The 14,116-nt window shown below is 32.3% G+C and overlaps 1 protein-coding gene across 1 annotated transcript; it reads left to right on the plus strand.

The window, feature by feature from the left end:
- Positions 1 to 10,452: 10,452 nt before the first annotated feature.
- On the plus strand, positions 10,453 to 12,561 carry LOC105111691 (cytochrome P450 94C1-like). The gene has a single exon (XM_011007133.1). It carries the CDS (start codon positions 10,671 to 10,673, stop codon positions 12,207 to 12,209), a length of 1,539 nt encoding a protein of 512 aa, XP_011005435.1. The 5' UTR covers positions 10,453 to 10,670; the 3' UTR covers positions 12,210 to 12,561.
- Positions 12,562 to 14,116: the final 1,555 nt, after the last annotated feature.

The raw sequence follows: 14,116 nt of genomic DNA on the forward strand, positions 1-14,116 counted from the left end.
ATTGTTTAATTGTAGGAATGGACTGATGAAGCTATCATTTGGAAACATGACATTGGAGATGAATATTTTCAACATTTGCAAGCAACCTAGAGATGATAATGATTTACAGGAAGTGGACTTTACTGAAAAATTAATTCATGATCAATTTCAAACCACTTCCAGTGCAATTGAGATTGATGAATCTGATGACTTGCAAATGATTTATTTTCAGGAAGAATCAAAGGCCAGTAATTGGAGACCACAAATTAAGGAATTGTCACCATGATCAATTAAAGCCATACCTTCAAGTGTTCAACCACCCAAACCTGATTTGAAGGCGTTGCCATTCAATCTCAAATTCTTATTTTTAGGAGAAAATAAAACTTTTCTGGTAATAATCTCTTCCAAACTTAATGCACATAAAAAAGGTAAGTTATTACAAACTCTGAAAATGCATCAAAATGCATTAGGATGGACCATAACTGATATAAAAGAAATTAGTCATTTGATTTGTACACATAGAATTTATTTGGACGAAAATGTTAAACACTCTAGAGAAATGCAACGAAGGCACAATCCTAATATGAAAAAAGTAGTGAAAAATAAAGTCATTAAACTTTCAAATAATGGAATCATTTATCCTATTTCTGACAGCAAATGGGTAAATCCTACCTAAGTTGTACCCAAGAAGTCTAGAGTCACTGTGATAACAAATGAGAACAATGAGTTAATTCCTACTAGGACTGTTACTAGTTGGCACATGTGCATTGACTATATAAAAATTAATTCAATGACTAGAAAATATCATTTTTCTTTACCTTTAATAGATCAAATTCTAGAAATAGTTGCAGGTCATGAATTTTATTATTTTCTAGATGGCTATTCAGGTTACAACCAAATTAAAATTGCATTGGAAGATCAAGAGAAGACTATTTTCACATGTTCATTTGATACTTTTACATATCGAAGGATGCCTTTTGGATTATGTAATACACTAGTCACATTTCAAAGATGCATGCTCAGTATATTTAGTGATATGGTTAAATATTTTTTTAAGATTTTTATAAATGATTTTTCTATTTTTGGCGATTCATTTGATGAGTATTTGACTAATTTAGAAAAGGTTTTAAGTAGGTGTGAAGAGAAGAATCTTGTATTGAATTGGGAAAAATATCACTTTATAATAACAAACGGCATTGTACTTGGTCATATTATTTCATCAAAAGAAATTAAGGTTGACAAATCTAAAATTGAGTTAATTGCTAACTTGCCAACACCAAAATCTATTAAAGATATTAGATCATTCTTAGGACATGCTGGTTTTTATAGAAGGATCATCAAAGATTTTAGTGTAATATCTAAGCTTTTAAGTAACCTTTTAACAAAGGATAATATTTTTGAATGGACTGAATATTGTGAAGAAGCCTTTGTTAAACTTAAAAACTTGCTTACTTGTGCTCATGTCATTCAACCTCCTGATTGGTCATTACCTTTTGAAATAATATGTGACGCTAGTGATTATGCCATAGGTGCTGTTTTAGGACAAAAAAATATAAGAAACATTATGTGATTTACTATGCAAGTAAAACTTTAAATAATGCTCAAATGAATTACACCACTACTGAAAAAAAATTACTTACAGTAGTATTTGTATGTGAAAAATTTAGGTATTATCTTGTTGGCACACCTATTGTTGTTTTTAGTGATCATGCAGCATTGAAATATCTTCTTTCTAAGAAAGATTCTAAAACTAGATTGGTGTGATGAATTTTGTTACTTCAAGAAATTGATATCACAATCAAAGATAAGAAAAGCATCGAAAATGTTATCGCAGATCATTTGTCAAGACTAACAATAGATTTAAAAACTGACATCACATTAATCGATGATTACTTTCTAGATGAATCTTTACTTTATGTCTTTACAATGCCTTGGTTTGCTAATATTGTCAATTTTCTTGTTTAAAGACAATTGCTACCTCATTTGAGTACCCAAGATAAAAGAAACTTCTTGAAGCAAGTGAACTTTTATTGGGATGACCCATATTTATTCAAATATTATCCTGATCAAATATTTTGAAGGTGTATTTCTGATAATGAGGTAAGTAGTGTCATTAAATTTTGTCATTCTAAGGCATGTGAGGGCCATTTCTTATCAAGAAAGACAACTGCAAAAATCTTACACAGTGGATTCCACTAGCCCACCATGTTCAAGGAATCACATGTATTTTGCAAGTCTTGTGAAAATTATCAAAAGTTAGGATCTATTTCAAAACGTCACATGATGTCTTTAAATCCTATTCTTGTCATTGAGATCTTTGACTGTTGGGGTATAGATTTCATGAGTCCATTTCCTCCATCATTTGGTTTCTTGTACATATTAGTCGTAGTAAATTATGTTTCAAATGGATAGAGACAATTCCAAGTTGAAATAATGATCATAAACCATTGATAAAGTTTTTGAAAGAAAATATTTTGAATCGATTTGGAATCCCTCGAGCCATGATAAGTGATGGTGGGACATATTTTTGCAACAAGCAATTTAAGTCTTTAATGAAGAAATATAAAATCACACACAAAGTTGTCACCCCTTATCACCCTCAAACAAGTGGATAAGTAGAGCTTGCTAATAGGGAGATCAAACACATTTTGGAGAAAATAGTGAACCCCAGTAGGAAATATTGGTCTTTAAGGCTTAATGATGCACTTTGGGCTTGTTGAACTACTTATAAAACATCATTAGGTATGTCACCTTATAGATTAGTCTATGGAAAACCTTGTCACTTGCCTGTGGAACTTGAACATAAAGCTTATTGGGCTATTAAAGCTTTCAATTCAAATCTTGATGATGCTAGTCAATGGCGAAAATTACAAATAAATGAGCTTGCAAAAATAAGAAATGATACATATAAAAATTCAAGAATTCATAAAGCAAGAATCAAAGAGTTTCATGACAAGAAAATACTGAGAAAAACATTCAATGTTGGTCAAAAAGTCTTGCTTTATGATTCTCGACTCCATTTATTTCTTGGAAACTAAGATCAAAATGGAGCGGTCCTTTCATTGTGAAACGTGTGTATCCATATGAGGCCTGTGATATCAAGAATCCAAAGAATGATAATGTTTTTAAGGTAAATGGATAAAATTTGAAAGTTGACTTTGACAATTTTTCAGTTGAAAATGAATCTATTGAATTGGGTGATCCTGTATATAAAGATTGATTTTTTCCCTCAAATTGTTTTTATGTTTCTTTTTTAGTGATTTTTGCTAGTTTCTCTCACCCCGGTCAAATGACAAACAACAGTACTCCGTGACTCAAGTCGGTTCTTTTAGTTTTCCATAATAACTTATATTTGTGTATATATTTGTCCAATTCTTTGAATCTCTCTTCTAATTCTCATTTGAAAATAGACACTAATCTTGAAAAATTCAAAAAGTATTTTCCCGCTTTACCTCATAATGTGATTACAAAAATTTATCATTCTAGATGTGTAAGATTGAGGTTGTTAATGAATCATGAAATTCCTAAAGATATTCATTGGTTGATTAAAGCAAAGGTTTGATTATCAGATGAGTCCTCTAATTCCTTCATTTCACACATGTCTGGAATAGGTAAAAGCACTTTTGCAAAGAAACGTCGCATAAAACGGCTGAAAATCTGTCATCGATGTGCCAGATGGACTTATGACATGACTAAAAGATTGATGTCTTCTCCCAAGTGCAGGAGTGTCGAAGTAATAAATAACCCGGCAAGATCGGGGTCAAACCACAAGGAGGTTAATTGTATAAATTATAGATGACAGTAACAATAACAACAACAATAATAATAACAGCAATAACAATAACAACAATAATAGTAGTAGTAGTAGTAGTAGTAGTAGTAGTAGTACTAATAATAATAATAATAATAATAATAATAATAATAAAGAAAAAGAAGGAGAAGAAGAATAAGAAGATGAGAACTTCAAGATGGAATATTAATGTAAAGATTAAACAATGATAATAACAAATATCAAGGTTAGAGGTTCCACTAATGGTATGTCAAACAAGTATAGTATAAACTCTTATTATTCAATTGGAAACCACACACAAAGGAGGTTTCAATCAGATTATAGATTGTTAACATAATTACATTAGTCATCTTATTCAATTAATGTTAATACTTGTAAATTTCATCAAGCATTCATGATTATAACTTATGTTAACAACAAATCAAGTTTCTTTCATCGCTCAGGTGTCGGTTATACCATACAGTATGGGCTATGAAAGTGCCAAGTATTTGTTATACCAAGTGTTATATAACATAAATCAAGATTAGTCATTTAACAAGCAAAGTATTAAAGAGTGAACAAGATAACAAATATAAAACATGTTAGTATCAAACATTAAAGTCCATATTAAGTTTATACTATACTTATTCTTACACCATGAGTGTAACCTTTTCACCTTGACATAATAAACTTAGCTAGACATAATGAAAGAAAGAAAAATAGATAAATAAAATAAGAACATAAATAAGATAAAAGTTAACTAAGTAAAGGAAAGGAAATGAAAGGCATAAACTTGATATTAATGAAAGCAAAGCATAAACATTACAAAAAATACAAAGAGAGAAAGCAAGAGCATGATCTTGATCTACAAACCAAGATGCTTAAATGCATGGCAAATGCCTTCTTTTATAGGTCATAATTGGAAACTATTGATTTGATGACTAATTAATAAGTGGGTGACCAACTCTTGACTTGGTGACAATCCTTATCTTCTCTTGTTTACCCAAAACATCATTGATAATGTCCAAATTGGAGCCACTTGAAAACATGAAAGTTGTAGGAAATTGTCTCAGCTTTCTTGTATAAAACATTTAGCTCATTTTTACTTCTAGAACTCTAGATATGACAAAAATACTGAATAGAGCTTGGGTTGGAGGACAAACTCGGGCTTCTTTGTTGTTGCAATAATTTGGACTTGAAAATGGCCTTTTTAGATCTTGGGGTCCATATAAAAGTTGTAGGCCTATGTCTTACCATTCCATCCATATAAAGTAGACCTAAATCTGAGATCTATAGCTCCAGATATAACCCAATTACCGAATAGTATTCCGGTTTGGATTGCACCAACATCTCTTTTCTAAGTTTGGCCATGTCTTTATCCTTTCATTTTCAGTTCTTAAATTCATCAATCAATCCTTTCATTTATGTGATAGGTCTGCATTTAAAATGGACATTTACCACAAATTAAAGGTATCTTATATTATTAGATATATTATTAAAACATGCTTTAGTTAAGGAGTTATTGATACTTCAAGTGCAGAATGATGATATAAAACCTTGATAAAAATACACTTTTAAGTATCAATCAACTTATAATGCACAATGTCATTCTTTAGGAATAATATCTATAATCTGTGAAGATAAAATATAATTCATTAAGGATTGTCTGAGTAAGGAGTCTTTAGATAATCTTCTATTAACTCTAGAGACGCATCCTAATAGAGATATGCATCGTGCAGTTCATGATTTATGACCCTATTTTTATAAAGAGCATGATCGACTTAGTCTTGGGAATCTGACTAAAAAAAGACCCTATTTGCTAGTTTTGAAGAAAACTGGACGGGAAGCCTATCTTCGACCCATAGAGGGCGTTTAAGCCGTTCTTGAATGTAAAACCAAAGGAAGATGTAAGCCACAATCACAACTACCTATACATATACATGCTTTTTCAAAAATAAATAAATAAATAAATAACAAGAGAGAGAGTGTATGTGTGAGACTCTAGTTGGCCTACATATAGGTGGTATGATTGCCTTTTTAATTTCTCATTTATAAAATCCTCTCTTCTTTCCTTTCATTTCTACTCAACCCATGCATTCAACAAATATAGAAGTATGTAAAAATGGCAAGTTCCTCAAGTCATCAAATAAGAAATATTTTTGTTTTCAATGGATCTAGTCCTAGAAAAGAAAATGAGTTTTTAGAATCAGCAAATCATCTTGGTCAAGTGCTAGCTGAGAGAAAGATTCATTTAGTGTATGGGGGAGGCAGTCTTGGGTTAATGGAAGGTGTGTCAAAAGGTGCATTTTTAGGAGGTAGTCAAGTTTTGGGGGGCGTCCCCGAAACTTTAGCATAAGGGGATGTCATTGGAAAAATAATTGGAGAGGAACTACAGGTCTCTACAATGTCTGCTTGAATGAATACAATGTTTAACCATGGTGATGCCTTCATTGCCTTACCAGGTGGTCTAGGTACATTGGAAGAGATCTTTCATATTTTCTCTTGGGCCCAATTGCACATTCACCATAAACCCATAGGTCTGTTAAATGTTAATGGTTATTATGATAAGTTATTGTCTTTTCTTGATCATGTTGTGAAATGGGAATTTCTAACATCTTCTGTACGACAAATCATAATCTTTGTTGCTACTATTGAACAATTGATTGACCAATTATAATATTTTATTACTGTAATTGATCTCTCTATGAGTCGCATAAACTGGTCATCTAAGGAACGCTGTAAAAAGCTTATATTAGATTTGAGTCTTTATTTGTGAATCTTTATGTCTTTTACTTTTATTATTGTGTTTTGTTGTTTCTTATATTTATTTAAGTGTGTTTTAGGTTTGTCAGTGTTCGTTATTTCAGGTGATATCTTATATACTCTATCTTTCTATTTTAGAAAATTGAGGACAATGTCTCATTTTGGTTGGGGGCAGAGAGTAGTAGTTAAAAAAAAAAACTAACTGTGTTTTCCATTTTATAAAACATGTGCAAAATTATTGTTACTATGATGACAGAGTAAAGGAGCTCTTTTGTTAAACTAACTCTTGAGACGCATCCTAGTAACTATTCTTATATTATAATACTTCTCGAAATATTTATATTTACAAACTCTCGTATTATTATCACTTAATTCTGCTCATATACTCATTTAACATGTATTCTTAAACCTTCATTTTCACACACACACTTTAACATATGATTGTGGGTTGCATATTGGATTATTATATTATTTATATTCTTTTATTAAAGGTAACAACTAAGGGAAAGGGATAGTATATAATTTTAAAAAAACAAAAAAAAACAAAAAAAACAAGCAAAAAAAATGATGATAATAAAAATATAAATAAGTTTGGTTTCGTAGCCTCCCTAACCTAAGCAATTAAGCTTGAAGGGGTGTTTTAACACCTAACCCTAAAGTCAACTGACAAAGCAACTTGCCTTAGGTAGGGTGTACTAAGAGTGCTAAAACCTTTCTTAGCCACAACCAGTCTCTTACCCATGAATCTCTGACAAAGACCAATACATCCGAGTTTTCTAGTAACCTTCAATTAAATACTAGGTGGTGCCTCCTAAATCAAGCAATCGAACAAAAATCGCTACAAACATTGCGCGTGTGATGTGCGACACATTGGATCTATGTCGAGATTGTCTCTTAAAGATGAACTATGATCACTAGTTGCTAAAACATAATGAGTTGGCCAAGACCCGAGAATATATTTCTTGGTGTGAATCATCTAAAATCATAAAAATTGATATTCATATCTATTATAAAATTATATTTTATCATATCATCTTTAGCTTCCTTTCTTTATGTGAAATATGCCTTTGAATCATGAAACCGAAGGATTGTTCACACGATATGACATTTAATGGTAATTGATATTATTATTTTCCTTACACAATTTACAATGGCCTAAGAAGATTACTATAGTTTTTTTTCCTTTTTTACTTTAATTTGCTCATTAGCTCTTAATTTTTATTTTTAGTAACAATTTATTTTTTAATTTTATCCTTTAATATTTAATTGGTTAGGAATTAGTTTTTATAATTTTTTTTGGTTTACTTTTCATAGAACTATTCTAGTCTCACCACTCAAGTCATAGGTTCATTCGAGTTTACTTCGGTTAGTTTTTTTTTTGTTATTTTTTTCAATTTTATCATTTCATATTAAGATGTTTATTAATTAGGCTTCGTAATTTATTTTGATTTATTTTCTTATTATATTATTCGATCTTATGAGTTGTGTCATATATTCAACTAGCTAACTTGTGTTGATTTGGGATTTTTTTAATATTTTTTAAATCCTTGTCCTTCATTATTTGGTTGGCTAAGGATTGGGCATCATAATTTTTTTGTTTAGTTTGATTTTTTTACCGCGATTGACTTTTTTTTATCACATAATTGAATGAAACAAACTTATTAAACTCAACTAGATTTATAACCTGAGTTGTATTTTTTTCTTTTTAAAAACACAACGACATTACATAAGCTTTTTCTATATATAAAAAATTATTTTAGTATGGCTTGCAGCTTAGTGCGAACCACCAATCTTGTAAAAGCTAATAGAGTTGGAGGTTGCCTTATATGCCTCTAGCTTTAGCACCTCCCTCCTAACTCTCGTCTATAGGTAAAAGTCTTCCCCTATAATCTCTCCTATAAATATGAATATATACATATCTCCATTGATGCCACCATATTATTTGATGGTTTTATTTATATTTACCTAGTATTTTATCTATGTTTTATATATATAATACCTTAATAATCTTTTATGTTTTAAAGACACTTTTGGAAATAAGATTCTAAAAAAAGAGTAAATTGAAGATAAAAATTCAGGCCATATTCCAACTTATATCGAATATTGATAAATTTGACATTTGATCGATGTTTTATGCAGAACCTGAGTTGTAGAGGTTGAAATAAAGTTATTCCAGTGGCATTAGAAAGCTAACATCCATATCTTTTTATACATTTATGGAAAGAAAAATAAAAAATAAAGGGCATGGAAATCGTAGCCTTCAAAGACAAGTCTCATATTTTGCTTATTTTAACTTTCGGTCATTCCGACTTGAATATCTTGAATTAAAGAAGTTTATTTAATGCAAACTCAATTTTTTTAGATTCCTGACTCAAAGACCTATTAACCTATCAAATATCAACAGAAAAGGAGCTCATATGAGAGATATATGATTTATATAAGACAACTTATAAATTCTATAGTAGATAGGTTTTGTGAAGAAACTAGTTTGACTTAAATGAAAATTGTCTACTTTAAAAATGACTATTTTTATTTTTTAGGAGGATACAAACGGATTAGAGGGATGCAGAAATTAGGGTTTCCTATTAAATAAAAAGAAAGAGAGAAAGAAAAAAAGAGAGGAGGCATCCAAAAAAGAAGAAGAAAACTCCACCATTTTCTCCTGTACCTAAAATTAATGATGTTCTTATTTATTCTCTTCATTAGTGTTTTGATACACATGCAAGGCCAAATTCTTTTTCTTGGTTGAAAGGATACAAAAATCTTTAAATGATAAAAACTGTGAGATCTATTCTATCTTTTCCTTTTAGTTTATATAATGAATATAAATGTTTTTCTAAGTTTATTTCCTACGATTGTTTAGTTTGATTGTTAGAACAAACTTTAAATTATTATTCAAACTAATCTATTACTAAATTTGCTATCAAAACCAAAGTTGTGATATTTAAACTTGTGAAGTGACTGAGTTTAATAATTATGGTGGATCTATGTTGTTAATCTTAGAGAAAATATTTAATTAAATTAAACATAGACTACAAACAGTTATATTTTTTAGATTTATTAATCTATCTAGTTCTTAAGGCTGCCATTAAATTAAATTACTAATGCAAATACTATGGTTGTTTAATAGTTGGGGTTAGTTATACTGTAGATCGGTTGACTGACTAATATTAAAAAAAAATTCAAAATATAAATTAATATATCATTTTAATGATTAGTTTTCATTTTCATATGTGAACATTAACTTGAGACCAAGATTTTTTCCTTGGTAATTTTTGAATTTATTTAATTTAACTTGATTATTTTATTGTATTTACCTTAGCATAGCATATATAACTTTAAAACCCCCAACTTCGAATCATCTAATATAAAGATGTGAGTTAGATTTTTCTTACGAGATCAACTCTTTACTTACTCTATATTATTTTATTTATTTAAATTAAAATAATTAATTTATACACCCTGAAGCTTGCACATGCAGGATTGTTGTTTACAGTATTGGGTTTGGAATTTTTCAAGTGTGGTACGGATAAGAATAAAACACGTGGGTCAATTTTTGCAAGTTAGTGATTAGCTATCAGGTGACGTGGGAGATGACTCTAGTGGAGTTGCATGCTTTGTAGCGCACGAGATCTTCATGTGATTCTGTCTTCGCTTTTCTCTTTTCTTTTTATTTATTTAATATAATAGTTATTTCGTTTAATCATGAAGCAGGGGGGGGCTTGCAAGGGTGTCTTGGGTTTTCTCGAAGAAAAATCAAGATCAAGTTTTTTGCCAGTTCATAACTGCAACCATTTCTACATGGATGTTTTTTCAAAATTACTTGTGGGAATAATCATGATGTAGAATCACTCTCCTTTGATGAAGTGTTTTTCTTTTTGGTATTAATGGAAAAAATGAAGACCACCCAAAAAGAGAACTATTAAAAAATTGTTTTATAAATCTTATTCAAAATGAAAATACAGAGGAAAAGGCTCTGGAAAACTGTTTTTACCAATATTGATTAAGAGGGGCAAAAAAACACTTCAATTGCTGGCTTGTCTTTCTCATTGATCTCTTCCCATTCGGTTTGATTCTACTATCTCCCTATCCCTCTTCTTCTTCGTCTTCTTCTTCTCCCTCACCTTCTTTACCGCTTTTGTTTGATCATTATCCATCCATGGAGCTTGAATCTTCCTGGCTCTTGCACGCTCTTTATGCCTTCTGTTTTATCCTTGTCTTCATCATCATCGTTTCTCCTCGTTTTGCTCTCTTTCTCTACTTGCTGCTACTAAAGCTGTGGTGCAACTGTGAGATATGTGATGCTTATCTAAACTTGAGTTGGGCCAAAAGTTTTGATAATCTTTGTGATTGGTATGCTCATCTCTTGAAACATTCTCCGACAAAAACTGTTCCCATACATGTTCTTGGCAACATCATTACAGCTAATCCAGAAAACATTAAGTATATGCTTAAAACGAGATTTGATAATTACCCCAAAGGGAAGCCTTTCTCTTTGATACTGGGCGACTTTTTGGGTCGAGGCATATTCAACGTTGATGGTGACATGTGGAGGTTCCAGAAGAACATGGCGAGTCTAGAGCTCGACAGGCTCTCTATAAGATCAAATGCTTTTGAGATCGTTCGATGTGAGATTGAGAAACGCCTTCTTCCTCTACTAGTCTCCTTCTCGGGCAAAGAAGATGGGATTTTGGACTTGCAAGATGTTTTCCGAAGATTTTCATTCGATAGCATATGCCAATTTTCATTTGGGCTAGACCCCAGGTGCTTGCAGCTGTCTTTACCCATGTCAGAATTCGCCGTTGCTTTTGACCTAGCTTCCAAATTTTCGGCCGAGAGAGCCATGGCTGTCTCCCCCCTTGTGTGGAAGATCAAGCGGAAGTTGAATATCGGTTCTGAGAAGAAAATGAAAGAGGCTATCAAGATCATCGACATTTTAGCACAAGAGGTAATGAGGCAAAAGCGTGTAAAGGGGTTTTCAACTCATAAAGATCTTCTGTCTCGGTTTATGCGCACTGTAGATGATGAAACATACTTGAGAGATATTGTCATAAGTTTCCTTTTAGCGGGCCGTGACACTGTTGCTTCAGCTTTAACCAGCTTCTTCTGGTTACTGGCGAAGCACCCAGAGATCGGTTCAGCAATCCAGGTGGAGGCAGATAGAGTTCTAGGTCCTAATCAGGCGCCCAAAAGTTTTGAGGAAATTCAACAGCTTCACTATTTGCAAGCAGCAGTGCACGAGAGTATGAGACTTTACCCTCCTATCCAATTTGATTCAAAGTTTTGTCAGCAAGATGATGTCTTGCCCGATGGGACTTTTGTGAAGAGAGGAACTCGGGTTACATATCATCCCTACGCAATGGGAAGGATGGAAGAGATATGGGGTCCGGATTGCCTAGAATTCAAGCCAGAGAGGTGGTTAAGAGATGGCGTCTTCTTCTCTGAAAACCCTTACAAGTATCCAGTATTCCAAGGTGGATTTAGGGTGTGTTTGGGTAAGGATATGGCCTTGATGGAGATCAAGAGTGTCTGCCTCTCACTGCTCCAACGTTTCCACTTCAAATTAGTGTTTCCATGCCACAGTACCCCACGATTCTCACCCGGCCTCACCTCTACTTTTATAGATGGGCTCCTGGTTCTGGTACGCGAAAAGGTAACTCAACCCTCCCATCGCAATTATATGGTGCACGTTGATTAGCAACTATCCAAGGGCGCTATTCGCCAATGGGGGTGAAGGCGTGTATTTCATGGGGATGTGACGTGGTATAATGGCCTACATGTGCTCGAGCACCATAACCAGAATGACTGGTTACTGTCGGCAGAAATAAGAATCTATCTCGTTCCAATCAATGGTCAAGCTTGTTTTATTTCCACTGAAGATATGTAAATAATGTAGTGTTGTAAGAAGACGTATACATACTTACACACCTGAAGTACGTAGCTTGATCTGCTTATATTTAGGGCACACAAGAAGCTTAAACCTTCCATTATCTGTAAGATTAAGTATGGACGCATGTAATGTCGATTTCTATCCATTATCACTTGGCTAATTATATTGTATTTCTTAAACTCCTGTGTTAGTGATTCAACGCCTTCGTTTGGGATTAATTCAAGCTAGGGCTCCAGAGTCGATCCCCGCCACATAGAGCATGTAAGCAGCTGCTTTTCCCTTTAATTTCCACCTCTCCTTGTTGGCGTTGGTGTTTATGCGCGCCAAGGCCATCATGCATGTGAGGGGTTGGAGGCTGGTGAAGAGAAGATGGAAAAGATATTAAACCCTCCTTTAATCACTGTTACTTGGTTTAGTTAACTTTGTTTGCACGATGGATTGGAAACCCTATCGAGTGAGTTTACAACTTGAAGCCATAATCATCGAGCAAGGAAGTCTTTTTAATTTTGATCTGGGAATTAATCCACTGCTATATTCTCAATTAAGAGGGTTTTTTTGCGTTCTAACGATATTTTTTAATAAATTTGGATTTTTTATTAATTTTTTTGATATTTCTAAATAATTTTGATATATAAATATATATTAATTATAAATAAAAATAATACTTTAAAAAACAACGGTTTATACAACTTCCAAATTAGGTTACAACTACTTCTGGCCCCTCTATTTTTAACTTCAATAATTTAATAAAATTAAAAATTTATCTCAGCCAGTTAATTTAATAGTCTTCTTCGTGAAGTAAGTCGTTATCACCAATTTTCCTTTTATTTTTGTTAATGTCATCACGCACTCTCACCATGCCCGGCCAGTAGTGACAAATTATATATAATTGGCTTTAAAAGGGGCTTTTTGATAAATTTTAAAACATACGGTGTGTTTCGCGAATAATTTTTAAAATCAATTTTAATTAACTTTAACCCTTCAAAATTCTCAATTAAAGATTTTAATATATTTTCAAGGCTTTTCATCCATATATACTTCTATTAAAATCACACTTAATGTTTTTTAATAAGAAACTATATATATATATATATATATATCATTACATTAACAAATTCTAACGAGAATATTGGTATAGCTAGTAACAACCGTAGACTTCGGATTCACAAGATCATATCTTCCCGTCATTCATCTGCTACTATATTCATGGAGGATTGTGATCTATTGAAGTTGCTACTACTGCAATCATGGATGGATCAGATTCTTGATCTTCATAGGATTGTTTTGTGTAATTTTTTGGAGTTCTTGTTACTGCATTCACGGATGGATCAGTATCTTCACTCTTGAATTCAGTAACCATTACTTGATCTTCCACACGTCTCCTCAATCTGGAAGGTAGGTCATGAACATTTAGATTATGTTGAACCTATCTGAATTTTATTGGTGGCAAAGGTTTGGTAAGTGCATCGGCTAACTAATCTTTGTTGGAGATAAATTAAATCACGAGTTCTTTATTGCAAACTTAGTCGTGGATGAAATGAACATCAATCTGGATGTGTTTGGTTCGTGCATAAAATTTAGGATTAGACATGAGGTAAGTTGCGTCAATATTATCACACCACAAAGTGGGGCTATGCTGCTAGGGCAAACCATGTTCATAGAGTATGGATTTAAACCAGATGAGTTCTCCAGCAGTATTGGCAATTGTTTTGTAC

Source organism: Populus euphratica, unplaced genomic scaffold (assembly GCF_000495115.2).
Source record: "Populus euphratica unplaced genomic scaffold, PopEup_1.0 scaffold304.1, whole genome shotgun sequence".
NCBI lineage: Eukaryota > Viridiplantae > Streptophyta > Magnoliopsida > Malpighiales > Salicaceae > Populus > Populus euphratica.